The following is a 27,419-nucleotide window of genomic DNA, read 5'->3' on the forward strand; positions in this document are numbered from 1 at the left end:
CCACCCCAGGACAGACGGCCGCAAATACGCAAAACACAAGCCCTGAGCCCCCGAACAACGATGGCCACCCAGAAGAAGCCGCCCAAGAAAACGCCGCTCCGGATCCTGTGTCTGGGCGATTCGCTGACGGCCGGGTACCCGGACAACCACCCGTACGAGCACAAGCTGAAGGACGTGCTCGAGGCGGCGGATCCGCGGCTGGCCGTCGAGACCGATGTCGACGGCCGCCCGGGTGATCAGGTCGCCGACGGAACTTTCCTGCGCCGCATGCAGTTGCGGTGGTCCGAAGACGAGTACGACTGGACCATAGTGCTCGGTGGAACCAAGTAAGTACCTGCCCCCTTTTGCCTAGTCCTACCTAGGCATGCGTGTCAATACGGGAGTCTAACAAATCGGCCGTGTATTAGTGATCTGGCCTGGGGTGTTCCGGGAAGAACCGTCTTGGATGCCCTGCAGAAATGCTGGGATATACCCTTAGCGAAAGGAGGCAAGGTGCTTGCCCTGACCATCCCGGATTGTGAGCACCGGGGCTTCTCCATCGGCGACAGACGGGCCTCGGTGAACAGAGCCATCAAGGCACATAAACAGCGAAACTTGTAAGTCGCGTGCCATATGTTCAGCAAAGTCAGGTGACAGCCCTCTTCTGACCACCGAACAGCTACACGTTTGACCTCTTCGAGGCCCTACCCTACCACGCAATGGATCCGGATGAGAGAGATAGCATATGGAAATTCGACGGTCTTCACTTGAGCCCGGCTGGCTACGATCTCATGGGCCAGAAAATCGCCGAGGCCTTAATCAAGATTATCCAGCTCGAGGAGGCACAGAACACCGAGATCAGCAGTGTTGTGACAGACGCGCGGAAACGCCGAATGATTGAGGACATGATCTTCGAAGAAGAAATAGGGGATCCCAAGTTACTCAGCCAGGGCTACATCGTGGTACGGAAGGCCGATTTAGATTAAACCAAGTTTGTTTCTATTGCATAGAAGCATAGTCTATTTGTGTCTTGGCGGATTGCTTCATCCACGGAGTAACGGAGTTTATCTTGGGGCTCTTTTGGGGATAATATTCTGGGGCCGCCTATTCATACGCCTGTAACGCCTTCTTATCCGGTTCTCATGATCATTATCTCATCGCCTCGCTAGTATTATACCACAAGGTTTGCGGCAACAAAGTCCTAGAAAGGGGTTAGTTAGCTGGTTCAAGGAGAGTAAATGAATGCTAGGCATGAACTTACGGGGAATTCTCGCTGCAAAGCATTTGTGATGTTCTCAACCTCTTCCGCAACGGCCTGGACGTTGGCGTCCCATCTGCGCATCTCCTTGCCGACGGTCATTTCGGCTCTGCCACTGCCCTTCTCTCCCGAGGCCTCGCCACCCTCGAACCAGATGATCTGGTCGATCTGGTCGATTCTTCCCACGAGTCGTCCCTGCTCAATCATCCGGGCCGTGGTGTCCTCGGCCTTCTCGGCGTCAAGGCCCAGTAATACGCCGAGGGCTTCGAAGCCGATGTTGCTGTATAAGCGGGAGGCACCCAGAAGGTTGTGCTCAACGACGGCCTTTGCCAGAACGGTGGATCCGTCCGATGTAGTAGCAAGCTGGTGCGGTGCCAGCTCTTTGGCGAACTTGTCGACCTCGGCCGGGACCAGTAACCGATCGAAGAAGATCTTCTCGAGGATGCCAAACTCCTCCAGACTGGCAGATCGCTCGTCCTTGATCAGCCTTCCGAGTGCTCTGCTCCGAAGAGGGCCGGCCGGTGCCAAGATGGCACATTTGACCGCCATGCCGAGTGTATGTGTCCGTTCGTCCTCGGAGATGGCCGGGGAGAAGCTGATTTCATGGTAGGCCTGACTGGCGGATAGGAAGGCCCGTTTGGCATCCTGGATGCGTGCCTGTGACAGCTTGAAGTGCAGATTGAGGGCGGGGTCGCTGACTTGGTAGATAACGTTCTTGAGCTTGTTCAGGTAGGTCTCGGCGGTGGTAGTATCATCAATCTCGAGGTAGTCGCGAACAATGCGGACCCAGATCTTGACGCGCTCCTCGTTGGTGACTTTCCGCTGGGAGCTGTCGAGGGGGATCTCGGCAAGAACCTTGGCGGCCTCGGCAAAGTCTTCGTTCTGCTCGTGGCCGTCGGCGATGAGCTCGCATATCTCGGCGGCCTGGTCGAGATAGGTGGACTGCTGGGCGGCGAGCAAGCCAAGGGTGTGCTGGCCGACCTCGATCCAGAGGTCGGCGCTCTCGAAGCTCTTGAGGGTGGCGACGAACTGGGAAACGATGGCGCGCACGGTGACGATGCCGATGGAACCACCGAATACGGCTTGCAGGACGGCCTTGAAGTCGTCGGAGATGGTCTCGGGCGAGGAGATGGATTTCAGGTTGTTGAGCAGCTGTTCGAAAGCGGCGGGCTGTTGGCTGTCGGGCAAGGCGCCGGCCTGCGAAATGGCCTCGGTGACCTTACCACAAGCCATATTGACAGTAGCAAAGGCTCCTTTTCTCTATGTCGGGTATCGGGAATTGTGCTGCAACCCAATCGAAAGACGTTGTGCGCTTCCGACAATATCTGAGCCTTGCTGTCTTCCGAAGGCGATACAAAGATAGCTTCTGCCTTACGGGTCTATCGATGGCCTGTAGCTGCAGCCTGGAGAGTTGCAATGATGTGGCTGTGGCCGTTGGCGGGGTAGTGGGTAGGTGCTGGCGGCAAGCTACAGTGGACTTTTTGCGCAGCTTCGGCATAGTGGGGTCGCTTGTCGCTTGTCGCTTCCAAAGTAACGACAACCACCACTTCTTGAACCCAATCGTCAGCGCTGTTCCGATTTCAACTCAATCGCCGCTCAGGACACCGAGACTATCGCTTCCCCAGGCTGGAAAACATATCGGTCAATGACGCTGAGACGACAACACGTCCCTCTTGCATTGATTGCTAACTTGCTGACATGTTCCCACTTTGAAGCCTCCGATGACTTACGATGATTTGTTGCTGTCTATCAAAACGGGTTTCGGATCGTCTCGACTTGCCTGTGCTCGAAAAGGCCCGCGGCGCATTCGTTTTCGCTGAAACCGCCATGGGTCTATGACCTCTCCATGGGTGAACATCTCGACAGTTCAGCATGAAACACATTCGCATCGTCGCCCCGATCCAGGTACGGACGGGGCCAAGACTTGCTGGCTAGGGATTTTGATCAGCGAATCCCATGGCTTGTCACTATGCGCGGTTGTTGCCGTCGTCGGCAGAATGGACTCGCTCAGGCAAAACCTTATTCTGCCTCGCAAATGGTGTCGCTAACAGGCAAATCGATTCGACCCGAACTGATTCACTTCACGTCGTCCAATATCCATTTTACCGCATCTAGCAAACTCATATCAACATGTAGTAAGGCGTTAGACACCCCCTCGTCATTTCCCACTCAACTTGTGGTACCAGAGATGCAGACTGCCCTGACGCATCTGATCTGGCCGAATATTGCTGCCATTCCCCGTCCACCGTGAAATACGCGTTTATCCTATGGCTACTCGCCGGAAACCAAACCGAGCGAGATTAGGTGGTGTTGCCGGGTCTTCTGGGCATCACATTCCGGTGCCCTTTCATTCTGTGGGTGTTACAGCATCTACTATCAATACTGTCTCCAAGGTGAAAGATCGCCTCCTTTTCGGGTTGGTAGCCAAGAGAGGCAATCCAGAAGTGGAATCGACAAGCTTCCCAAAGCTTCTTCTCTAACCATTGTCATACCAAAACCGCGGGTCCATCCGCGACTATACTTGCAATAGCCTCATGTGGGTTTTCAAGGTATATACAGCCAAGTTCAAGGTTATCACGATACCGGGCGAACTAATCCTATGTCTGAAGACCCCCCTATCCCCAGGAGCCCACCTCGTTGGTCTGTCAGTCCGTACTTGGGCCCTAAACAGAGCAGGCACGAAACAAACATGTTTGAGCTTCAGCTGGTTGATTGGTCCTATACATACCACCGAGCACATCCAAAGGTACTCTGCCAAGTCACGGGTTCTTCTGGGTTCAGGTTGATTTCACCTCTACAAACGACTGGAGATACCTTCATAGGCTGCCGATGTCTGTTACGCTTGAATCGCATGGAACAGTTCCGTCTCATCCTCCGTGGGCGACGACACCCTCGTTAAGCTTCTGCGTGGCGACATTGTTTACTAGTGTGCTATGTCAGCGAGCCTGCGAGAAGGCAAGATATCACCGAAGGCGACGACGGCTCGAAGACGCATATAAGTCGGCAGAGATCCCCAAGCAGTTTATCTTCTCTTTTGTCAGCATCAGCATCTTTTACAAGCAGTCTTACCAGCTTCTCTTTACTTCTTCTTTTGCATCTTTGGATCACGATTGACTCGTGTTCGCTTCGATCTAATACTTTCTTTCTTTCTTCGATACGATAGATTCGTATTTACACTTTTCTTTGCCTATTCTCTTAATACCTTCTCTCTACCACCGCCAACATGTACGGCAAGACTTTCATCTTCGCTTTGGCTGCTACGCCTCTCGTTGCCGCCCACGGTAAGGTCGCTGTCGTCCAGGGTGATGCTGGTGGCAACGGTACCGGCCTCGGCATTATGGGCGGCGTCGTCCCCGGCCCCGGTCGCAACGCCGTTACTGAGGTCGATACCACGGTCTTCGGCAGGACCAACATCCAGACCGATGGTCTCGGCAAGACCACTCAGGGCGGCAAGAACACCGTCGCCGGCATGAAGCAGGCCATGGCCCAGTCTGGCGACACCCTGCCCCAGGTCTCGGCCAACGGCGGCAAGCTGACCGGTACTTTCCACATCGTCACCACCGACGGCGCCGGCCCCCTCCAGGCCGTCATCGACCCCACCGGCACCGGCGCCTTCAGCCAGGGCCAAGTCGTCCAGGCCTCGACGCAGGTTCCCGGCAAGGGCGGAAACATCCGGCCCCCAAGGTCCGCAGCGTCGGGCAGCTCTTCACCCGCTCCATGGACGTCATCATGCGCCGCGCATCCAACGTTAACCAGGACTACCCCATGGCCTTCGACATCCCCGCCGGCACTACGTGTCAGGGAACCATGGGCAACATGCAGAATGTCTGCCTGGTCAAGATTGCCAACTCGAACCGCGCCGGCCCCTTTGGCGGCGTCATCGCCATGCAGATCGTCGACGGCAACACGACTACTACTCCCGTTCCCGTCACCTCTGCCGCGGCCGGCAATGCTGCTGCCAAGGGTACAAAGGGCAAGGCCTTCCAGGCATGAGCCATTGTTGCAACTTCCCCCCATGATATCATCGATACCTAGAGGGAGGGCACGTGAGAAGGATACAGGCTGGCTGGACTTACTTGGCTGTATCTTCTGAGTTATGGGAAGTGAAAGGTTACAATAGGATGGATTGGCTGGGATGGTGATTTTTCTTTGGTTTGGTATAACGAGGTACACGATAGTATATAGTGACGCTGTCTACGTCGTCCTCGTCTGAGGGGCTGTGTACATACAAAAGATTTTGATGCTCATCTTCGCCTGGGGCTATAGCTCCTTCTCTATTCTGCTCCATATTGTGACTCTTGTGAAATATACGGGCACCAGACAGGTGTGAAGCCCTCGGGGCATCATCCCATTATCATTTTGCATAAGGATTAGGGTTGATTCACTGTGACGCAAGACAAGATCTATACCCTCGCAAAATCGCTTCCATTACTATATACTAGGATCCAGCATTCTATCTGATGTGCCGTCATTCCAGCTGGGTAATTTACTATATACAATGAATGGCATTATTCTCCATAATTCGCCAAGAGGGCAGAGGGGAACTGGTCCCTCCCCCTCTCAAGCTACCTCCCATCTCTATTTGAACTTCGTCGTCAATGTCTTCGGCTCGTGATTCGACCACAAACTCTGGTCCGCCATCTCGGTCGGCCGGCGCAGGGGCCCCATCGGCGCCTCGACCTCGACGGCGCGCGGCGCGGCATCCACTTCGTAAATCGCTTCTTGCGGGAACTTCTGCGGTTCTTTTGTTGTTGCTGCTGTTGTGGCGCGTAGTATCCTTGATGTTGTTGTTGTTGTTGTTGTTGTGGCGGATATTGTTGATATGCTGCCACGGTGGATGGCGTCGAGACGGCGTACCCATCGTGCTGGTTGGTGTGGCCGGCGACACTTTCGGGCGCGGGCGGCAGATACTTGGCGGATGCGGACGATGACATCGGCGGGGGTAGTTCGGGTATTGCGACGCATCGCCTCCGTTTCCGCCGCGGTAGTGGTTATTGTTGTCGTCTTCCATTATTTGCGTGGCCTTGCTTTTCCGTCGCCTCATCAACATGAAGATCACTAAACACAAGGCGGCGAGGCCCGCGACACCGCCTACAGCTGCCCCGGCAATGGCACCCGTCGCCGTGCCCGAGGAGGCGGGGGTTGAAGAGGATGGCGGCGGCGTTGGGGTGGTCGTGGACGACCCAGCCAGGGGGTGTCTTCGTGGGCTGCGATGGTCCTCCCCCTCCTCCTATTTCTGCCACTGCTCCCCGGAAGACGAAGACGACGACGAAGAGGAAGATGATGACGAGCCGAGACACAGGCCGTTGTTCGTCGACGGGGACAGCATGAAGGCCGCGCTCGTGCCGTAGTCCTTGCCGCTGACCAGGTTGTTGGTGTCGGTGCCGTTCTTGAGGTAGCAGTTGAGCACGCCGTTGAAGCGGCTGCCGCTCTGGTACGCGACGCCGACGCAGCCCTGCGGCGCAGCGGCGGTGCAGGCGTCGATGCACTGGCTCATGGACGACGCGAAGACCTTGGCGAGGTCGTCGCGCTTGTAGTCGTTGTCGCAGAAGACCTGGAAGCCGTGCTGCTTGCCGTCGGCGGCGACCGACTCGCGGGTCTGGTAGCAGGAGCCCAGGCTGGCGCAGTCGGCGGCCGACGCGGGCGGGACGACGGCAACGGCGCTGTTGTCGATGGTGTTGAAGCCGTACTTGGTGGCCGACTGGCCCACGAACTTCTTGCGGTAGCAGTGCGTCCCGTTGAACGTCGCACCCGCGCACAGCCCCTGCGTCGACGTGCACTTGTCCATGCAGTCCCCCAGGCTGTCGGCGGCCACGGGGGACGAGCCAATGTCGGAACCGATGATGCTGGCGCCGCAGAGCAGGTTATACTGTAGGCCCTTGGTGTCGGTGACCATGGTGTTGTTGCCGCTGGGGCAGGGCGACGACGACGACGACGACGACGACGACGACCCTTCCCCACGGGGCCATAGTAATGAGCTGATGTCTAGTGGCAAAAAGGGCTTGAGTCAGTTCAGAGTGTTCCTCTCTTACTCACACACGTTTATACGGCGTGTTCGTCAATCACTTACCGAGATTATACATGCTGTGTGGTCTCGATTCTAAACAACGTATAGTAGATTGTCCAAACCAACGTGGGAAGGGGCAGTTCGCACCAACGGTGAGAGTGGCATAAATGGTCGCTTCCCTCTCGCGAACATTAGGAAGCAGAAGAAGGGGAGGGAAAGAAAAGTCGAGCACATCTACTTCCTCCAGATTACAGAACAACGGCTAATACCGCCACCCCTGCCTGCCCTACCAGCAGGACGAGATGTTGTATGGCCGACCATGGCACATGGTCCACGCACAGCCAACGGCCGGGGAGGGGGAAGGAAGCAGGCTTGTCAGCTTGTCTCGCCTGTCCCGTCTCATCTTGTCATAGCCTGTGCCAGCAGAGAAAAGACCTAGACGTCAGCACAGGAAGACGGCAAAGTGTCAGCAAAGAAATCCTCCATGCTGTCGGGGCTACAGGCTTGAGACAAAACGCGGCGCCGCTCATCTGGCTCCCCTGAATAAGTTCAGCTCTCCAAGTCCAAGCTAGGAATAACTTCTCGTTGGCGCCATCTGATTGGTGTGTCTGTCGCCAGCCAGCCCCCAAAATACATGCATCGCCCGTTTTTAGGCTGGGCAGCCGGGGGCGCCAGGGGGCTGCGGCGCCGCCAAGATGCGGTTTGATTGGCTGCCCTATACGGAGCCATGTGTGTAATAATAACTTAGACGAAGCTTGCAGATCCGGGCTGACAGGTGGCAGAGAGATAATATGTCTGTATACAGAGTCTTCATAAATTACGTTACGAAGCGACCCATTCCTTCGTCCCTTGGCCAGGTAAAGTCCAGTTCCCAGGCTGATCATGTTTCGGGGCGAGCTTCTGTTGAACTCGGCTGCCCGACAAAAACGCCCACAACGCCTTACAGTCAAGTAGGTATAGATAGACCCCCGTAATCTTAACAAGTGGATGTATCCCTCCATATCCAAAATAAATAAAATAGTATCCAACCTTCTCCTCTTTTTCACTTCCCCGTGGCTCGCTCGCAGGGCTACCCGCGAGATAATGTCGCCCTGAAGTGAACGTCTCGCCATCTCGTCGGCGTCACTTACATGCGAAGTCTCCAGCCACTGTGAGATGATCCCGCAAAACCGAATTTCTGCCTCTTTCGGGTCTCTCAATCATAAGGGAGCCATGATTCAGTCGCGTAGCCCGGCTCCGTCTCTTCGACATCCTTGATGGGATGCATTATCATTGCCGGCAAGCAGGGGCGCCCATGGGTCTTTTCCCACTCAGGCCCTCCGATGCCCGTGTCTTCCCAGCCCATCCAGTTGAGGTAGAGGCGCTGCGGCGGGTTGGCCCGGTAGTACCACGTGCTTCCGCTGTACCGGCCCTCGTGGCCCCACGCCTGGGCGCTTGCGAAGCCACCGCTGTCGCCGTTCGGACCTCCGTTGAACCATCTGGCAAGGGATTTGATAGGCCACGCCCGGTCAAAGAAGACAGGCATGGGAGCATAGACCGCCTTGAATCCGTGGAGCAGTGCGACCGTCTGGGGCGACATCTCGGAGAAGACGTGGTTGCCGCGTTGGTTCTCCACATGCATAATGTCGAGCAGGCGCTTCGAGACACGGGACTGCGTGATGATGGTCACTCTCCGCGGCACGTCGACCGACGGGTGCGTGTCATCGCTGTAACCCCACACGAAATCCCAGTTGATCCAACCGCTGCCAACCGGGTCGAAGATGGGAGCGAGGGTGATCACATCGGCTTCTTCGCCGACGCCCCATTCGTAGTCGTCGTCCTCGGGGATTTTGACCGGAGGCTTCGGTCCAACGGGCTTGATGAAGGGTACGCTAGGGGGTCCCCACACCGAACCGTTGACAGCATGGCTCTCGACTTCTTTCCTGAAGTCGGTGTCGTAATCGCCATGGAACTCAGGCATGTAAAACCGCTCGCTTCGTTCCCACAAGCCACGGCGCGGTTGCTTTCTGGCGAAACTGGACAACTTCTCGAGGAAATCGTAATGATGGCCAGTCACTCTGGAATCCAGCTCCCAGTTCCAGACGTAGTCAAATTCTGGGTACTCCTGGGCAAATCTCTGGACCGACAGCCATTGGGCGATATCAACATTGGACTGGTCATGACCCAGCTTCGGGTACATGGACCTCACAACCTGATCGTCCCAAAGTATCGTCATATCGGCAAACTCCAAAGGCACGCTGTTGAGAACGACGGATCGGTACGCTTCGTACTTCTCCCAGATCGGAAGATCGTTGTCTTTCACCTGGACCAAGAGGAACACCTGATACTGGCCACCGGTACGTAGAGAAAGCTCCGACACCAGTGAGCGGAGGATATGCTTGTCGTTCTCGCTATACACCTTTCCGGTGTACGTCCGAATGAGAAGGGCGGTCCTCTGCTCCTTGACGGGCTTTTCTCCCGACTCCTTCTCGGTCGTGCTTCCTCGACGTTTATCATGTTTTCCGGTGTCCTCCCCTGCCTCCTCCTCCTCGGTAATACTTCGGTGTCGGTGGTTGTGCTTCCTCGCGTCCTCCAGAATGCTCGGTCGCCTCGAACGCCGCAGCTCGCTCATAGTCGGCGCGTCCAAGGGCCCATACGCCGAGTCGATGTATAAATTGGGCTTGCCTTGCATGTGGAAGCGGGCCTTGTTCTTTCGGACACACTTTTCCTGCAGCTGGCCCCAGTTGATCGCGTCCCACTGGGCCGCCGTTCGCTTGTGGGTGGCGTCCTGCAGTAGGCCATAAGGGCCCAGTCGGGTCTCCCTCTCGAAGCACACGTCCCCGTCAATATCCAACACGTCGTAGCTGCCAAACCTCGCATTGGGGAAGTTGCGCGGGGTACCCTTAAAAACCTTCACGTCGTCCAACAGAGCCCCATCGGGACCGTCGCATTGCATGAATTTGGCCTTCTTCGATGCGATCCAGTCTTTCCCGTTGTATTCGGGATAAGGGTTGAAGATGTAGGGCTTCTGGGAGATCCCTTGGGCGGGTGCCGCAGGACTCAAAGCCGCCTCATGCGCCGGCTTCCGCTCGGCGGTCTTGTTCGTCAATGTGGACAGGGTATTGCCGTATATCGCGAACGCGCCTTCTTTGCTGTACCGGTTGTCAGTAAGCCACATCTAGAACAAGTACTCGGGGATAGCAGAACGGCTGCAAGGTTCTAATCAATGGCCATGCGCTGCTGCCATGCGGCTAGTGAACCTACCTTTCCAAAGCGTGAAATTCCGCCTCAAACTCGGCGCGCTTGGTCCTCTCGGCCTCTTCACGTGCTTCGCGCTCTTGGTCCTCGAGGCTCTTGGGCGGTTCTTCGTCCTGGTCCGAAGGGCCCATGGGTTCTTGTGGCTCGACGGCTTCGAACTTGGCCGTCGACTCGATTTCCGTCTGCCATGGCGGCCGGGCTCCTCCACCTGCTTGTGCTGCCGACTCGGCACCCTTCTGTTTGCGCAGCTCAGCCGGCCATCTCGATGCGCCGTACTCGCGGACGGTTCCTCGTGACAGGACCAAGAAGAGGGTGATTGCGACTAAGGCGAAAGCGAGGAATCGAGTCGGTCTCGATCGAAGACGGCGTGGTAATGCGAGCATGGCGCCCCTCCAATAAATAAAAAAGCAAAACAGAAAAAAGCTAGCTGTGAGACAAATGCGCCGTTGTGGTGGGTATGGGACCCTTCGACGAAGGGAGCTATCGTGTGAGCTTATATAAGTGTGTCTAAGAAGTATATCATCACCACAAGCCAAGATTCGAATGCCAGGCGATCGACTCCAGGTAAGTCACCCAGGTTTCGGCGTCACTACGCAGCAGCAGGTGGTGTGAGGTTGGTTAAGGATAGTCGGTAGAATTAATCACCAGGCAAGTAATTACACAACATAGGCAAACCGTCCAGAGGTCGGGGTAGCGATAGAAAAGGAGAGAGACGACAGGAGAAGAAGAGGAAGGGGATAAAACGGAGAAGTAAGCCCGAGTGATGACGAAAAGCAAGAGGAGGAAGCAATAGAAACAAAGGGAGAGACCCCAGATTGTGGAAAAGAGAGGAGAATATAAAGGTGGATGGATAAGAGATCAGACCAAGAACAGGGACGTGGGCAGCTTGTTTCAGAAATGGACCGTGATTTTTCTCCTCTCCTTTATTTAGCAGTTGCAGATCGGCCCATAGCCAGAGCAACGACATGGGACTTGGGGACCAACCACGGCTCGCAGCCAGCAGGGGCGACCCAGAAACTGGGGTTCGACTTTAATATTCGACTTCCCACCAGGGAATTGATTTGCATGTTGACGACCAAGTCTTGCAAGTGCAATGATCAGAGTCGAGGTTGGTGGTTGGTCATGTCATGCCATGTTAGGTAATGCTGGATAGGATACATATAGTCGGTCGCACAAGCTGCGGCTCTCCCATGTACGACGACGCTCGAGGTTTGACCGTTTGACGTCGGGGATTGACGGTGACACCGCGCAGTGCAGGGGGAGCTAAGTCCCGGCCATCTCTTGGACGCGGCAACTCGTCATCACAGCAATTCATGCGGCGACTCCAGTTCGAGACTCGGGTCTCTCCATCCACCTCAATCTTGTCTTCTCTCTCTCTCTCTGCACCTCCAAGCACGGAGCTGCTAAGCTGGCACGGGGACTTGGGGAAAAAGAAATAGGAAACGAAACGACGCCAGGGGGCAAAAGCGGGTGGGTGGTTGTGCAACCAATGAGCCAGAAAGTGAACTACCGATCGTACCTGCGCCCGCTGTAGAACAAACACTAAACGTTAGGGGACAGCAGCGGAAGACCCTCCATCGGTAACAGCCGATTGGCCTATCAGAGCCTGCTAGAGAAACGCCTTGTGGAGGGAGGGGTATACGAGATTACTTATGCACTCCTACCGCCGAGCAAACAAGATGCAACCGACAGGAAGAAAAGAAGCTCTTCGAGATACATAGCATCGCGAAAGTGGTTGGCGAAGCCAGCAAGTGATCGGCCCAAGTGCCCAATCAAATATGCAACCGTGTCGGTGCTCCCGCCCAGTTGGAACGTCGGGTCGTAGTTAGCGTGCTTCCCAATGGCCCAATAGGTAGTAGGGTCAGTAGTAGGGTCAGTAGTAGGGTAGCTCCTGCGTGCCTTGGTGCCCACGACACGCGTTCCCTGATTGAGCCTCCACTTCCACTGGACCGGAGGAATTTCGTCACCTACCACCTTACGGGCGTCGAGGCACCGAGTTACTCCGGTGTGTCCATCTCAAAGGGGGATTGGACATGTATTAGTATGTTCTGCTTGGTGTACATATATGCAGATGACAAGCCACCTGCAGGTGGGGAATTTCAAGTTTTGTTTCACGAAACAAGCCAAGGTATCATCACTCATCTATCCGGGCTTGTCCGGTCACGTCGCTTCTACATAGGCCATCGAGGGGTTATTTGGTGTGTCGCATTATGTGTTTGTCTGTTACTAAACAGGCCTTCATCTGATTTTGGTTGGTGATGCAAAGCACTACAAGTGTAGGTAGAGGTAGAGGTAGGCATCGTCTAAAGCTGTAAGTCCGTCACGTCCAGGCCAGTCGCTGTCCGGGAGAACGGAGAACCTGCCCCGATACGGGCGCGCTCCGGTCCGCACCCAACTCCGCACCTGGGCAACCCAACCAGCCTCGCCAGCGCCAAAAGTCCAGCTTGCCCATCATTCGTCTCCGTGACGCTTCCCATATCCCATCAACATCCGTTCCGGGGTTCCCCTTGGGTTCCCGTAGGCTACATGCCTACACCAGCCAAATCAAAACCCAAGCCGCTATGCAAGTAAAATCAGAGCAACAAACAAGTGAAGCGAATTCCTCGCAGTCGGGGGTATAGCTCGGAAGCAATGACTGGGTATATATAGTAAATGTCTCCAATAGAGAACGCAGATCTGACCCGAGAGCCTCTTGGGGTCCTCCGTGAGATGACAAAAATGCAAACGCTCCAAGAGCGGGGGGTATATATATATGTGCTGTAGAAATCGAATTCGTCCGGAGACAAAAGAAATGATTAATTTCCGGCTTCATACGGAGCCGGGGTTTTAGAACATGCCCAGACGCGTCATGCGTTTGTTCATCCTGGGCATTCCTGGCATCCCACCCGGAGGAGGGGGCCCAGCCGGTTCCCGCTGGGCATGCCGTAAGGAGGCCGGCCACCCATCCCCATCCCCATCCCCATCCCCATGGGCGGCGGTCGTTGTCCACCACGAGGTGGCGGGGGTCCCATCATACCACGAGGAGGTCGCGGCGGCGCTACTTGCGGCTTCGGTTGCAGGCGCTTCCACGCATCCCGTTCGCAATATGATTTGCCATCAACTTCAAAGTATCCGTCTTGGAGTACTTGTCCGCAGTCTCCGCATCGGAAGCATTTGGGGTGGTATTTCTGTGTCGTCGACTCGTCTTCCAAGTATTGTCCCTCAATACCTTGGCTGCAAGTGCCGCACAGTGATCCGTTGAGCTTGTGGTAATGTCGTTCGCAGTATGGCTTATCATCAAGCACATAGAACTCAGCCGACGAGAACGGCTCCATGCATGTCGTACAGACGAAACATGCCTTGTGGTACTTTCCCGTCAGTCGTCCATCTGCCGACGAAACGGACTTTCCTGTGATGGGGGAGTCTGCACGCCTTACAGTTCCCACGCGAGCGGCCCTGCGATTGCGCTCTGGTGTGCATCGGGCAGCAGGGGCAGGTGAACGGCTGCGGTTGTCTTCGAATTGCGGTTGAGAGTAGGATGGCTCACGCTCACGTTGGGAGTATGACGACGGTTCACGCTCACGTTGAGAGTAAGATGGCTCGCGCTCACGCTGAGAGTAAGACGGCTCGTGCTCACGCTGAGTATATGACGGTTCGCGCTGATGTTCACGCTGGGAGTATGGTGGTTGGGGTTGGGAGAATGGCTGCTCCAACCTAGATGCTGGAGGAGATCGCTGAGGAGATCTCGGTCGCTGGTTATTAAAGTTTTGCGACGAACTCGATCGCAGGCTGTCAATCCGCGGTCGAACAGCAGCAGGCGGGTTCCTCGTGTCGGATCGAGAGTCCGGCCTTTCGGGTCGTGGGGGCGGCCCACGCATATCCCTAGGGTTCAACGAATCCATCGATGACTCGAGGTCTTTCATCAAATCATCCAGATCCTGCGTTCCCGAATTCTGCCGCCGCGAGGCTGTTGAGCGAGCCGGGCTTGTACTTGAACTTGCCATACTGGGCTCGCGCGAATTCCGGCTGTATCCCGAGTTGCTAGAGGATTGTGAAACAGACGGGGAATGGTACGGGTTGCCCGCGCCATAGCCGTCAGCAGGGCTGAGCGAGGATGAAGGGTGCCGTCTCGTTTCTTGTGGGCGGCCGTAGGAACCTCTCAATGACGATGGCTGGGACGGCGCCCGGGCGTCATACGAAGGTCTGTTGGGCCTGTCTCTCGTCATAGGCCGCTCCGAATAATCGGCTGTAGGGGCACGCGCATGTTCAGGGCGTGAGCCTGGGGCAGAAGGGGCTCGGTTGGGCGCATCGTACTCATCAGCCCGCCTCTCACTGTCTCGGGGGAAAGTCCCCGCCCGTTGGTTTCCTAGTGGTCTCGGCTCGAAATCCTCTCCCTGATCCGTTTGGGGAGGGCCGAATCCGCCGTAACCGTTCTTCCGCGGCACACGGGGCTTGTTAGATGAATATGAGCTAGTTGTATTGGATCTCTCCAGAGGCGGCGGGGCCGCTAAACCTTCTATTTTTCGCTGCAATAGATTTGTCGGGTTCGCAGGCTTCTGCGGGCTTGTTCCGTAGCCATATGTTTGTTCACTCTCGTCCGCAAAGCCGCCATAGCCACCAGGTCGCATAGTTTGGGACGGCGAATTCGAACCTGCAATTGCCGGGAAATATTCGTCGCCGCCGGTACTGTTGGTCCTTCCCGTCGGCGTCTTGGGTGAGATAGTACCACGGCTGCCTGTCGAGACGCTGATTGGGGTTAATTGGTCGGGCTTATTATATGCTTGGTTGGCACTTTTCGTGTCTACCGTTGGTGGGGCCGCCGCCTTGCTCCCGTAGCCAAATCCAAATACACCCTTCACACTGGCAAATGCGCCGCCTAACACGTCGGCCGCAGCTGGTGGCGGCGGCGGCGCTTGAATGTTGTTAGTACAAAGCCGAAGAGAAAGCAGCGTATACAAAGAGGGCAAGAAACCAACCTTCTTCAGCAGGCGCTCCACTACACACGTGCTCGCCCATCATGGATATCTCAACATCGTTCCCGCATTGAGAGCATTTGATCGTCGGCATAAAAGCCGACTGCCTGGGTGCAGCCATTGCGGCTTCCAGTGATGTTGTCGTCCAACTCAGGTCCCTCGTTTGGTTCTGTGTCGCTGTGGTCCGTCTCTGATATGATGATGGCCAGCTCTCGGGGAGACTGCAAGCCGCTGGGGTATTTTTGAGTTGTAGTTGTAGCTGGTTGAGTCTGCCAGATTGTTTCCGGTCTGCTGGATGACAGCATACAATGTGTTTGTATGATCAGACGCAAGCGGATGACCTGCTTCTGAAACGCCGATCGGATAATCGTCAATGGGCAACGAGGGCTATGGGTCACGAGGTGCTGATACTCATGCGAAATAGCCGAGCTGGGGTGGCTGTTGCTATTCCCAAGGATCAATCCACCAATTCGGCCGACTAAAGATGTTGGTCGTGTGAGAAACAGGCGGCAGGATGCGAATGAGCACGCCCGTTTCAGGAATTATTATTTTTAAGACTGGATAATTAGAAGGAAAAAGGATCAATAGCAAGTAGCATGCAAGGAGCAAAGGAACACGGAGTGGAAGAATGAGTGTCGATAATTGTAAATAGAATAGAAGGTCGGTGTGGAGGGTCTGTCTCTTGCTGGTGTTGCGGCAAGTGTCTCGAAAAAGGGCCAGGGTACGGCCAGGGTGCGGCCAGGGTAGGCTCATAGGCTCGTAGGCTCGCAGGCGTAGGCTGGCCAGTAGGCTGGCCACGGAGCCCCTGCTTCACCTCCCTTGTCTGGAAGATGCACGGGTGACCGCTTAGAGCCTGGAGGAGCCCCTGTCCCTGTCCAAATGGCACCTTGGCGCTTTTCTCGTAATGCAAGGGGGATTGGGGACTGGAATAGGCAAAAGATCGATCAATCATGCTCCTCTTCACACTGACGGTTTGGCTTGCAGCACACGTATCCGTACAGTATGTGAGTAAGTATGGAGATGGTGGGCTGCGGTCTGGAACTCCGGGGTGCTTGGATGCTGGGTATATGATATGTTTGGATGATAGGAGATAAGAAGAACCCCGGCAAGCATCAACGTCCAATTTGATGCCGCATTGTCAACCGAGGGACCGAAAAGCCTGAGAAGGAGTTGCCCAATGGCTCAAGCTATACGAGTGGTGTCTAAAGAGGCTCGGAAGAGCAAGTCAACTCTTCTTCGTCTTCTGCGCCTTCACCTTCGCCTTCTTTGTCTTGGACAGGTCGGCCAGCATCTCAAGATTGGAAAGCCCTTCATGTTCCAGTCTTTTTGAGATTTTCTCCACCCTTTTGTTCTTGTCTTCAATGGTATCTGCATACCGGTGACTTACCTAGGTGACCAGCCCAGCCCGAGCATGTCTTTGGTGTCAAATGACGGGACGGAAGAAAACAAAGGCACGCCACCGGTTGCCTCAGCTGCTGGGTCTAGCAGTAGCATGCTTTGGAAGCAAGCATCTGCTGTTGATATTTTACCATAGTACATGTAGAAGCGCAAATAGCCATAGACCGTCCGCACATCACATCACATCACATCACATCCCCATCTGATCCTCAGCTTGCGACTTTGACAGCAGCAATTTTAGACGTTGGGGGGTTGTCGTCTCCAAACGGGTTTAGCCCGGGCTGGCGCCAGAAAGAGGAGCCCCTTCTCAAAGCGGCAAAGCAGCACGGGTACCTTGCAGTTTCTCCCAGGTACAGGCGAGGGATGGGAAGCGCTAAGTGGCTGGCTTGTGTTGGCTTGTGCTGGCTTGCGCTGGACTCGAGCTGGAACGAACCGGCTTCATTAGAAATATGAACCCTTTGTTGGCAGGAATTCGTTCGGCCCATTTGCGGCGTCGCATACCATTGGCCAGCCCGTCACACATGTGGCTGACTGATATCGACAGCGTGCTGAATGCAATTCCCATTCCCGTATTCCTCCTCTTCCCTCACGTGGTCTGTTGCCCGACCAGTGCAGGCCACTACCACCTTTCCATGTCGAGAAGGTGGTGGTGTGGTAAGCATGTAGTGTCGCTTCGCGTGTGTATCAGCCTTGGAAAAGTTGTCGGTTGTCGTCTCCATGGCGACATCGTCCGTCTCTTGTCTCTTGTTCATGACTGGATGGTGCCTGACGGAGGACTGCTCGGTACAGTGTGCATGGCACGTCATTCCAAGTTTTAGCACCTGGGTCTCTGCCCAGCGTCTGCCCAACTCCAATCCCGATGAAACCAGGAATGGCTGGCGGGAGAATTTCAGAATGCAGTTGCTACGAAAAGAAGCAGACTAGGCCTGAAGCGACACCGTTGGCCGAACGGGGGTCCAGAGAGCAGATATGGGAGATTGACGGGGCTCCCTGATATGATATGCGATGCTAGTGGGGATCGACTATGGTTCGCAGCGAGTTCTTCATCTCCCCGAACCAGAGCCAGTCGTTGGCTCCCGCTGGCTATTGGCCGATTAACATGACCCCTTCATTCCGCGAGCGAGCACCTGACGAGCTTCTATAAGACTAGACGCCGGCCTAGCCTATATTTCCCGTCTTCTCCGTCTTCTCGAACATGTCAGGTCAGCCTGGGTAGGCAGAGGAGGGCGTCCATAGGCCTGCAGTCCAATATAAGCCTCTACTCTATATGACGCAACCCTAAGATATCCGCAGCCAAGGTGGGATTGCTCCATCCTTTATCGAAACATTCGGCGGTCAAACGGGCGGATGGCTTCATGTCCCACTTTGGACGGCGGGCGTCTGGGCTTTTTTTTCAATGCACAGTCTGCAGCCTGACAGTCCCTCCCGCCCGAGACGTTTCCGTTTGTTTATGCGCTATGCTATCTAGTCTGGCTATATGCTCCGTGGTAGCAATTGTCTCCCGCAAAGAAAATGAATCTTCCGAAGGCTCGTGACAATTCTGGCAGCCTGAATGCAGACATGATCCGGGGTTTGGAGGAGGGATCGGCCCTGGTATGATGTATGGGCATGCAGGTATATGTAGAGATGGGAGATGGATGCCCAGGCGGCTCTTGGCTACTGCTTGGCCGCTTAGGAGCAAGAAGAAGTTGGGGAAAGTGGTGTGTGTAACATGCACTAAATTTGGCAAGGCGACTGGGCGACAATGCTTGCTTGCAGCTTGCTCGCCTTGCCTGTCTTCCTGTGTTGCCTTCTACCTGTACGTTGCATGCATTAAATCGTATGACCGCGTCGGGCAGCCACTGCAGCGATTCTCCGAATGTACTGGCGCTCGTCCAGCACCTTTTGCCTGTTATGAAACAAGGCCGACTGGTGTTGCATGGCTAAAGAGGCACTTGTGTCTCATGGGCGTGCCACGGGAATTTGCTCGAAAACGCCAAGCGGGTGTTGACAAAGGCTGATTCGCTTGCTCCAGAATTCAAGAATCTTGGGTTCTCTCTGTTTCTTTTTCCCCTTGCGAGATCCGAACATGCGACGCAAGAAATGCCACGGTGCTGGGTGGCAGGCTTTAGGCTTAGATGCGGGAATAAATCCAATAATCCATACAAGCCGAGACGGAACGAGAACCAACCACTACGCTGCCATCAACCCCCAGCACCATTTAGATTGGCTTTATTTCACCTGAATCGCCCGAACCTATCGGCAGAGGCAGCGATTGAAGTCGGCATAACATCATCACATCATACCATTACCCTTCACCACTGACCTTGACCGATTAGGCTATGCGTGTCCAACGGGAGCTCCTCTCTCCCAGCTTCTCTATGTACTCCTTTCCTCTTGCATCTGGGGGGAAATGAGGCTCGACGGGGATAATCCAACCAACAGACTCAATCCGGTAGCCCCTCTCTTGGCGCTCGACTCTTCTCGTCCAAATTGAACTTATCTCGGCGATGGACGTACCACACATGCAACTGGTTGCTGGACAGTCAACCCCAGAGCTAGACTACTAATCAACCAATGCCGATGTTGATCATCATCCCCTGGTCCACCCTGTCCACGGGCCAACATGAGGTTCCTCAAAAGGGTCTCTTTCGCGATGACGATCTGCGAGATCTGGACAAGCATGACAAGCTAAACAGAGGCGATCCCTCTTTCGGCCCACCGCGATTTTAAGATATGCTTCTGAGATACATGAACGACAACTTGCTTTTTTCTCACGTGCCGCGCCTGCCCTTGACAAATACTGGCTTCTAGACCAAACCCTGGAAAAGGTGGCGCAAACTAATGGCAGATGCTGGTGGCTGGAATCCAGGGACTCAATAAGTCAGCGACGGCGTATCGTCTGGGATTCCCAGTCTGTGCCCGTCCGGCACCGTTGCTCCCTGTGACCGATCATTGTCCGTGATGAGTTGCAACGGCTATCTTGTATCTCTGACTATCAAGCTTAGTGCTAGACCAAAAGGTCTCTCTGCCAGTCGGCGCGGCGGCCAAACAGCTTTTACTGGCGCTACGCGAAACACGCCGACATCCACAACCTCCATCTTAATAATACTTGCTTGACTCGATACCATTCAATCCCACTCCGGCGCGTCTCACGTTGCTCCCATGTTCCGCGCGTCCAATCCAGTTCGATGACGATGAAAGAGCAAAAGGCGGTATATCGGTGACGGGCCGACCCCCTCAAACCCACGTAAAGCAGCGAGCTCACTCAAGAGTGTCTCTCCGAGCTCCGAGATTGCTCTCTTATTTATATGCTTCGCAGGCTTGATTCGGGTTGCGTGGGGGGTCGCTTACGACGTTGGTATGCATTTGCTCTGCTTCAAGATCAAAATCCAACCATGATGATGACAGCTAGATTTGTTGATGCTGTCGAGTGGCCATATTAGCCCGGGGGTTACGAGGTGCGAGATCACGATGATAACGCTTGTCCTGCTCTCGATATGTGAAAACATATCGCTAGAAAAGGAGCCAGCTATCTATTTATGCTAGTCTCGTGCAGAAATGGTATTGTGCTGTCGATGAATTGTGGCACTTCGTGGATATCTTGACATAACTTCATTCCAAGTACTACTAGCTTGCCCCCCCAACTCGCTTGGGATAAACTTTGAAGATGCTCACGATAATAGGATGGAACCTTGGGTTTAGGACGAAGCATGACCTCCAATGTATTTCTAGTTGTTTCAGAGAAGCGATCAGATCTTCCGTCGACGAAAGCTGCCCTCTGAAACCTTACACACCTGCATCCTCCCGAAAGACCCTAGCTCGGGGTACGGGTAATACACATATGCAATACCTAAGCAATTCGTTCACCGAATGGTAGCTAGCTCAGTGCTTCGAGAGGCACCGTGGGGGGTGTATGTTCATGGTCCTAAGTTATATCTACCAGATGTATGAAGATCGACCTCTTGTTGACCTGCTGCCCTTCGATGTGTAACTACTTTGATCCGAGTGTGTATGTAAGGAAGAAAGAGTAGTTGATACCAACTGGTTATACCCAATTCAACACCTGACGAACATCAAGTGCGTCACAATCCTTGTGAGCAAATCACAATCAACATTGTATGATTTGGTCAAGCCGAGCAGCTGCCTGGTATTGCTTTACGAAAGTAAACTATTACAACTCTATAATCTAGGCGGGCGAATCAAGACCTTGAAGTACTTTCGAATCGACTTGGAAAATTGGGAATCCTCTTGAGGGGACCCAAGAGTAGATCGACGGGTACTCGCCTTGTAGAGGGAACTCAATGATTCAGAGTACGATGCGTCGAGAGTTCACAGCAAGCAATCCGCGTTGAGTGAACAATGGACTACTTCAACTCACTTAAGCATCTTGGAGACCGGATCGGGCCCCGACAAACAGAAGGAGAAAGTTGATACAAGTACATATGCAAAGCACTTCATACATGACGATACTTCCTTCGAGTCTGTTGCTTATAGTCGAAATTCCCACCTTAAGAAGTGCCAGACCTCACGGCCAGTTCGCGTTATACATCATGGGCATACAACCCCTACTTGTCGCTTTGACAACCCCCTTGCTTGTATGCCCACATATACTCGTGTGCTCAGTTGACTTGTCGCCTCCCCGCTTACACCACCGTATTCGTAGGCCGCCCCTCGAGCCAGCTGTGGATGTTATCCACCGTCATGTCATTGTAGTTCCGATTCGTCTCCTCCGCACACCACGCAACATGGGGCGTAGTGATCAGGTTCAGATCTCGCAACGCCTCCGCCTCGCTGGCGTCCCGCGGCAGCAGGGGCGTTCCCGTCTCGGGCCCCGCGGGCTCGCGCGCGTAGACGTCGACGGCGGCGCCCGCAATGGACCGCGCGCGCAGGGCGTCCACCAGCGCCTGCTCGTCCACGATGCCGCCGCGCGCCACGTTGACCAGCACGGCGTGCGGGGGCATGGCCTCGAATTCCGCGGCGCCGATCAGGCTCTCCGTGGACGGCAGGCGGGGCAGGCACAACACCAGGACGGAAGCGGTGCGGATGACGGTGTCGAAGGGCGTTCTGGCAGGCTCGCCCCCCTCCGCCCCGTCTTGGCCCACCCCTCCTTTGGCGGAAGTGTCATCACCCTTCCGCCCGGATATCATGACCTGCATGCCCAGCGCCTTGAACAGCCTCGCCGCTTTCTTGCCAACGGCACCGTAGCCGATAATCCCCACGACCTCCCGAGAACTGGTCCGCGGCGGCTTGCCATCGGGCCCGTTGAGCGTACGGAGCAGCCGCGACCCCTCGGTCGGATGGGTCCAGACCCCACGCTGGATGCGCGAATGCGCCATCACAATACTGCGACGAGCTGCAAAGTACAGCGCCAGGGCGTGGTCGGCGACTGAGTCGGCGTTGGCGTGGGGAGTGTTGGCGACGTGGATGCCACGACGGCGGCACACGTCGAGGGCCAGGTTGTCGGTGCCCGAGGCCACGACGGCGATCATGCGCAGGTGCGGGCAGACTTCCGGGCTCAACAGGGCCGCATCAAGCTGCAGCACCGACAACAGCACGATGCTGGCGTCGCGGATGCGATCCGCGACCTGGCTGCGGTCCGTCAGGGGGTACGCCGTCACGGTGTGGGTATGTCCCGCGGGGAAGCGGAAGGCCGCGGGGAGGGGTACCCAGAACGTCTCTAGCGCTACAATGTTGTGATGTGTCACCGATGGGGTTGGGAGTGAACCCACCGGCGCCGGCTGCTGTGGTAGGCCTGAACCGTCCATTTCCCGTCGACAGAGCTTGCCTTGGGTGAAGAGAGAGGGACGAAATATATTCTGCCTCTGCGAGATGCTGCTGTTGCGGCTGAAGGGTTTCCAGACCTGTGCCGGCACCGTTCTGAGCCAAAGCGAGACTTGGGCGGGCCTCATTTATTAGCTCAAAAGCCGAGTGTTTGCTTGCTCACGAACTTGAGTGGTTTATGACGAAACCCCTCCGTAGAAAACGATCTAACTTTGACTGGAGGGGGAAAGCAGCGTGACTTGACCCCAAAACAACAGAGCATTCGCTGAGGGCGTAGGGGCGTACGGGACTGCGGTTTATACGAGCAACAAGCAGGGCCGGTGCCCACTACTCGCGCCCTGTACATGGCATGCGCCGAGTGGGTCGGAGTCGGCAGAGCAGCCGAGGTCTCCCTACGTGCTTAGGTTAGTGTGTAAGTACATCTTGATATTCATGCTACGGGGCTCAAGATCTTGCAGGCCGACTGGTCGAGGAATACAATACAGGTAAGACGACGTAAGGGGCGCAGCGCGACACAACACACACAGCCTTGGGAGGAAGAGCCAAATACAATCACGGGCGGAACAGGAAGACTTTGTGAATGCACAACCAACGAAATCATTGTTGTCAGTATCATCCTATTTCGTATGCTGGCTCCATCAGCAAAACTTGAAACCAATCCCTGGTATAGCCACATGAGTACAGTGCGTGCAAACGCAAACGCAACGAGAGCCGTGAAGCCTCCCCCTTGCCCTCTTCCACCACTCCTTTGGACGAGCAAGGGAAAAGATTACCGTAATAGGAAATAGTCGAGTGGGTTTTCTTAAAATCGTACACGTGCAGATAGATGTTCCTTTTTTCTCTCTTTGCCTTTCCTTTTCGTTCTCAACTCCATATCGAAAACGAAGGGCCAACCCCCAGCCTCAGTATTGATTTGATTTCGGAACACCAGACAAAAAGGCATAATGAGAAACTTTTCATGACCATTTCCATGCAAGCCCATGTCAAGCCAACGAAAAGACGCAGATATCCATTGATCTCCTTGTCAGAAACGAGAGGTTGTATGCTGCCTCTTTTTTCCTCGAGGTCAGTTGAAATTAGTCGTGTAATAATCGTCATCTTCGCAGGAGCCATGCGAACATCGTCTAGCGGGTTGCTAGTAGTTGCCACCCCAGCCCTGTTGTCCCTGGTTTCTGCCGTATGCGCCAAAGCCACCATAGCCGCCGTAGTTACCATAGGGGTTGTTGCCATGGCCTTGACCACCTGCACCACCCAGGCCGTAACCACTGCCGCCAGCCTGGTTGCTGTGAGCAGCGTGTCCCCCACCGAGGTGGCTGGGGTAGCCGCCACCGTAACCGCCCATGCCTTGGGCTCCAGACTGAGGCGGAGGAAGACCCGACTGGCCGGGGGTGTTGTTCGTGGCCGAACCAGGGCGAGCAGCCGCGGCGAGCGAGGGGCTAGGGCCACCTGCAACCTTGGCATCGACGTAGGGCTTCAGGTCATCACTGACCGAACCTGCTTGAGCACCCGGACCGTTGTAGGACTGACCACCCTGTGACTGGTAAGACGAGCCAGCGCGACCCACGAAGGCATCGTGAGCTCCGCCGAAACCGCTGTTGCCCATACCTTGGGCAGCAGATTGAGCAGATCCAGCCCGGCCATAGCTGTCGATGGCTGAGCCCAGGCCGCTATCGCGACCTCCCAGAGAAGACTGACCAAAGCCACTCGTGGCGGGCGACGAGTCGTAAGGACCTCCGTGAGACATTCCGTAGTGACTGGGATTACCGTAGACGTTGCCCTTTCCATAGGGACCGGCACCATAGGCGCCCTGACCATAAGCACCTCCTCCGTAAGTCGAGTTCATGTATTGGGCATAGAATGGGCTGGTATAGTAAGGATGGCCGTAGGGGTACGAGCCAGCGGGGGGCTGCTGCTGGTGCAGGTTGGATTGCGGGCCATTGTTCTGACCGGCCTGTTGTTGAGGCTGCTGAGGCTGCGCCTGAACAGTGGCAGGGTTGGGGGTGTTGTGGCCGCTGTTGTGGGCATCACCAGCCGCTGCGGCACCGTACCTAGACTGCTGGGACGCACTCTGGGGGTACTGGCTCAAGTTATCATTGCTTTGTGACGCGGCATTATAGCCAGCAAAGCCTCGGGCTTGAGGAGCCGGGCCCTCGTTGTGGCCCTGGGCACCCTGGTGTTGGCCGTGTTGGCCGTAGTAGTTGTTATACGAACCTCTGCCGTATTGTTCAGCAGTATAATACGAGGAATAGTCGTTGGGAGCCGAGCTGAAGGCACCACCGGCAGTGGGCTGGCTGGGCGCTTGGGATGCGGAAGCAGGGAAGCTGTCGAAGCCTCCGGCAGATGTAGTTACAGGCGGCTGGCCAAACGAGTCGTAAGGCTTGTTAGGGGGAAGGCGGATTGATCGTGGGCATTGGCCTGTCCGAATCGTCCAAACTGCTGGTTGGCCGAGGGGGCAAGCGGTGCTGAGTGGATGTTAGTCATGATGATCGCAGGGTCTGCGAATTGCGGGTATTGCGACATACGTTGAGCAGCCGCGGCGGCAGCAGGGCCAGTAGGGGGTGCTACAGGCGTCGCTGGTGGATATACGTCAGTATGGACTAGTTGCGGGGGAGTACATGAGAGGGCACTATACCAGCAGCACCAGAGGGCTGGCCCAGAGAGGCGGTAGGCTTCGGGCCCGGCGCAGAAGGGAAGGCCTCGGGTACAGCGGCGGATTGAGTAACGGGGGGGGGCAACGCAGCACGCGGCTGGATGGGAGAGTCAGAGGGCGGCTGCGCTCTAGTCTCGGCCTCCTCACGGTCACCATCGATGTCCTCAGCTCCATTCAGGCTGAAAGCACCAAATTGAACTGCAGCACGATCAATCTCACGGTTGCCAGGCATGCGAACAGCCTCCTCTTGCTCAAGCACGCGTCGCTGGAAGCTAGGCACACGGACGGGCCGCTCAGTAGCCTTGAGGGCAGTTGCGGCATATCCACTGGCACCGGGGCGAGTCTGTTGCTGGTGCTGAGCTTGAGAAGCGGAAATCGGCGTGGCTGTGGCGCTCTGCTGACCATGGCGGGGGTCCCACGAGTCTGCAGCCGTGCTGGCAACAGTATGTGTGGCAGGGGGGTTTGACTCGTCGGGCAGCTGTTCGAGGTTGCGTCTGGTGAGGTCGTCTTCTGGCGGCGGCAAAGCTACCTCGGGCTCGACAACCTTGGGGGCCTCGGGGACAGCTATGGGAAGGGCAGGAACAGGGGCCTGCGCAGGCGCAGGCGTTGACTGCTCGATCTTGGGAGTGGGTTCCTCGTGTGCCTCCTCGACGGGAGCTTCAGGCTCGGGTTCTGTAGGCTCTGAAGATGGCACAGGCTCCAGAGAATCAGCAGGCTTGGGCGCCGAAGTATCCTTAGGCTTGGGTGCCGCAGGCGCAGGTGCCGTCGACTTTCGAAGCATACTGGCCCAGGTCATGGCCGCGGGGGCAGCTGCGGGGGCGGGAGTAGTAGTTGAAGTAGATGTAGGGGCGGGGGGCTGAGTCGGTTGTGGATGTAGTGGTAGTGTTTGCAGTGTTATCGGTGGTTTTGGTGCCCCAGCCAGTGGTTCCCCATTCGTTCGCGGTGGTGGCCGCATCATCAGTAGAAGTAGATTTGCCCCAACCAGAAGCCTCATCAGTCGGCACAGAAAGTTGGTCGTCTTGGGTGCGTTGACCATTAGTAGCGACGTGAGCAGTGGTGGCCCGACCACGTCCGCCGCGCGCTCGCTCGCTTCCACGTGCACCTCGACCGCCTCTTCCTCCATCGGCGCGACCGCCTCGAACAGGCCTGGCGTTACCAGTTGATTCGGTGAGACCAGTGGGAGCTGAATCTTTCGTCTTGGGCTTGGGAGCCTTCTTGGTCTTGGAGACCTCGCCCCATTGAGAAATGGTGCCTATTGGTGGAAACGGCAAGGTTAGCTGAGTGCAATAGCGAGAGATGGCGTGTGTGACGAGCGGAGAGCTTGAAGTCAGGGTGGGGGGAAGAGGAAGATGGAAATGAAGGGAAGCAAGGACAGGATTGTTGTCCAAGCAGTGCAAAGCAAAGCAAAGCTGGTGGGTGAGCAACGAAGCATGAGAAAGACGAACCTTCTGAGATACGTGTAGCAGTGAGCTCGACGTCACCATCTGTCTCTTTCAGTGCGTAGAGGATATCGGCGTCTGACCAGTCGGGGAAGACGGCCTTGACCATGTCGAGCTTTTCACCATGTTGCTTTCGAAGCTGGCTCACGTCGCCGTCATCGTCGAACGAGGTCGTGTCTGCAGAAATCGACTTGTCGCCATTCGCCTTTCGGGCGCCGCCGCGGCCGCCGAAACCTCCTCTAGCTCCTCCGCGACCGCCTCCCCTGCCTCGGGAGGTGGGCGCTTGCGATCGAGCCTGTACCTCAGACATTGCGTGGTAGAATGTCTGGGGGGTTCGATGTGTGTGTGTGATGTGGTATGGTGAAATGTGTGTTTTGGTTGTGGAGACCGCAGAAAAAGAGGAAGGAGGAGAATTAGTAAAAAACCAAAAGTCCCTGAAGGAAAGGGACTAGCGACGACGTGCACTGATGGGGGATGGTCGACAATTCGTGGGATTTAGGATGGGGGTCGGAAGTGTGAGTGAAGAATACAAAATTCCAGTCTGGGGGGGATGAGAATTGATGGGATTAGAGTTCAGATCAATCGAATCGAATGAGGGATTGAACCGAACCAAACTGAACCTGAACGGGTTTGGATGGATGGACTGCAGAACAAGCACGAAACGCCAGGTCGCTGCTCAGGCGGCGGGATATGCTCAGCTAGAATGGCGGCAGCAGCAGCAGCAGCAGCAGCAGCA

General features: G+C 55.7%; 10 protein-coding genes across 10 annotated transcripts; 2 read left to right on the plus strand and 8 right to left on the minus strand.

Moving 5' to 3' along the window:
* Nucleotides 1-60: 60 nt before the first annotated feature.
* Nucleotides 61-965, plus strand: PG998_013694 (uncharacterized protein; the record flags this gene model as incomplete). Its single annotated transcript, XM_066880510.1, has 3 exons — nt 61-326; nt 408-596; nt 659-965. The coding sequence occupies 3 exons, from the start codon at nt 61-63 to the stop codon at nt 963-965; spliced, it is 762 nt and encodes a 253-aa protein (XP_066724649.1).
* A 185-nt stretch (nt 966-1,150) lies between these two features.
* Nucleotides 1,151-2,470, minus strand: PG998_013695 (PCI domain-containing protein; the record flags this gene model as incomplete). The annotated part of the gene is made up of 2 exons (XM_066880511.1): nt 1,151-1,180; nt 1,241-2,470. 2 exons carry the CDS (start codon nt 2,468-2,470, stop codon nt 1,151-1,153), a joined length of 1,260 nt encoding a protein of 419 aa, XP_066724650.1.
* Nucleotides 2,471-4,460: 1,990 nt separating this feature from the next.
* PG998_013696 (uncharacterized protein) lies at nt 4,461-5,230 on the plus strand (the record flags this gene model as incomplete). The annotated part of the gene is made up of 2 exons (XM_066880512.1): nt 4,461-4,868; nt 4,922-5,230. The coding sequence occupies 2 exons, from the start codon at nt 4,461-4,463 to the stop codon at nt 5,228-5,230; spliced, it is 717 nt and encodes a 238-aa protein (XP_066724651.1).
* Nucleotides 5,231-5,726: 496 nt separating this feature from the next.
* PG998_013697 (uncharacterized protein) lies at nt 5,727-6,248 on the minus strand (the record flags this gene model as incomplete). The annotated part of the gene is made up of 1 exon (XM_066880513.1): nt 5,727-6,248. One exon carries the CDS (start codon nt 6,246-6,248, stop codon nt 5,727-5,729), a length of 522 nt encoding a protein of 173 aa, XP_066724652.1.
* A 219-nt stretch (nt 6,249-6,467) lies between these two features.
* Nucleotides 6,468-7,320, minus strand: PG998_013698 (Isobutyryl-CoA dehydrogenase- mitochondrial; the record flags this gene model as incomplete). The annotated part of the gene is made up of 2 exons (XM_066880514.1): nt 6,468-7,222; nt 7,308-7,320. The coding sequence occupies 2 exons, from the start codon at nt 7,318-7,320 to the stop codon at nt 6,468-6,470; spliced, it is 768 nt and encodes a 255-aa protein (XP_066724653.1).
* A 1,119-nt stretch (nt 7,321-8,439) lies between these two features.
* Nucleotides 8,440-10,864, minus strand: PG998_013699 (uncharacterized protein; the record flags this gene model as incomplete). The annotated part of the gene is made up of 2 exons (XM_066880515.1): nt 8,440-10,375; nt 10,488-10,864. The coding sequence occupies 2 exons, from the start codon at nt 10,862-10,864 to the stop codon at nt 8,440-8,442; spliced, it is 2,313 nt and encodes a 770-aa protein (XP_066724654.1).
* A 2,475-nt stretch (nt 10,865-13,339) lies between these two features.
* On the minus strand, nt 13,340-15,554 carry PG998_013700 (uncharacterized protein; the record flags this gene model as incomplete). Its single annotated transcript, XM_066880516.1, has 2 exons — nt 13,340-15,372; nt 15,437-15,554. 2 exons carry the CDS (start codon nt 15,552-15,554, stop codon nt 13,340-13,342), a joined length of 2,151 nt encoding a protein of 716 aa, XP_066724655.1.
* A 1,792-nt stretch (nt 15,555-17,346) lies between these two features.
* Nucleotides 17,347-17,583, minus strand: PG998_013701 (uncharacterized protein; the record flags this gene model as incomplete). Its single annotated transcript, XM_066880517.1, has 1 exon — nt 17,347-17,583. One exon carries the CDS (start codon nt 17,581-17,583, stop codon nt 17,347-17,349), a length of 237 nt encoding a protein of 78 aa, XP_066724656.1.
* Nucleotides 17,584-21,456: 3,873 nt separating this feature from the next.
* On the minus strand, nt 21,457-22,578 carry PG998_013702 (glycerate dehydrogenase; the record flags this gene model as incomplete). Its single annotated transcript, XM_066880518.1, has 1 exon — nt 21,457-22,578. The coding sequence occupies one exon, from the start codon at nt 22,576-22,578 to the stop codon at nt 21,457-21,459; it is 1,122 nt and encodes a 373-aa protein (XP_066724657.1).
* A 1,151-nt stretch (nt 22,579-23,729) lies between these two features.
* On the minus strand, nt 23,730-26,993 carry PG998_013703 (uncharacterized protein; the record flags this gene model as incomplete). Its single annotated transcript, XM_066880519.1, has 5 exons — nt 23,730-25,009; nt 25,117-25,167; nt 25,227-26,054; nt 26,227-26,496; nt 26,690-26,993. 5 exons carry the CDS (start codon nt 26,991-26,993, stop codon nt 23,730-23,732), a joined length of 2,733 nt encoding a protein of 910 aa, XP_066724658.1.
* Nucleotides 26,994-27,419: the final 426 nt, after the last annotated feature.

The sequence above is a fragment of the Apiospora kogelbergensis genome (genome assembly GCF_038363985.1).
Source record: "Apiospora kogelbergensis strain CBS 113332 chromosome Unknown utg000009l_segment0_segment0, whole genome shotgun sequence".
NCBI classification, from domain to species: domain Eukaryota; kingdom Fungi; phylum Ascomycota; class Sordariomycetes; order Amphisphaeriales; family Apiosporaceae; genus Apiospora; species Apiospora kogelbergensis.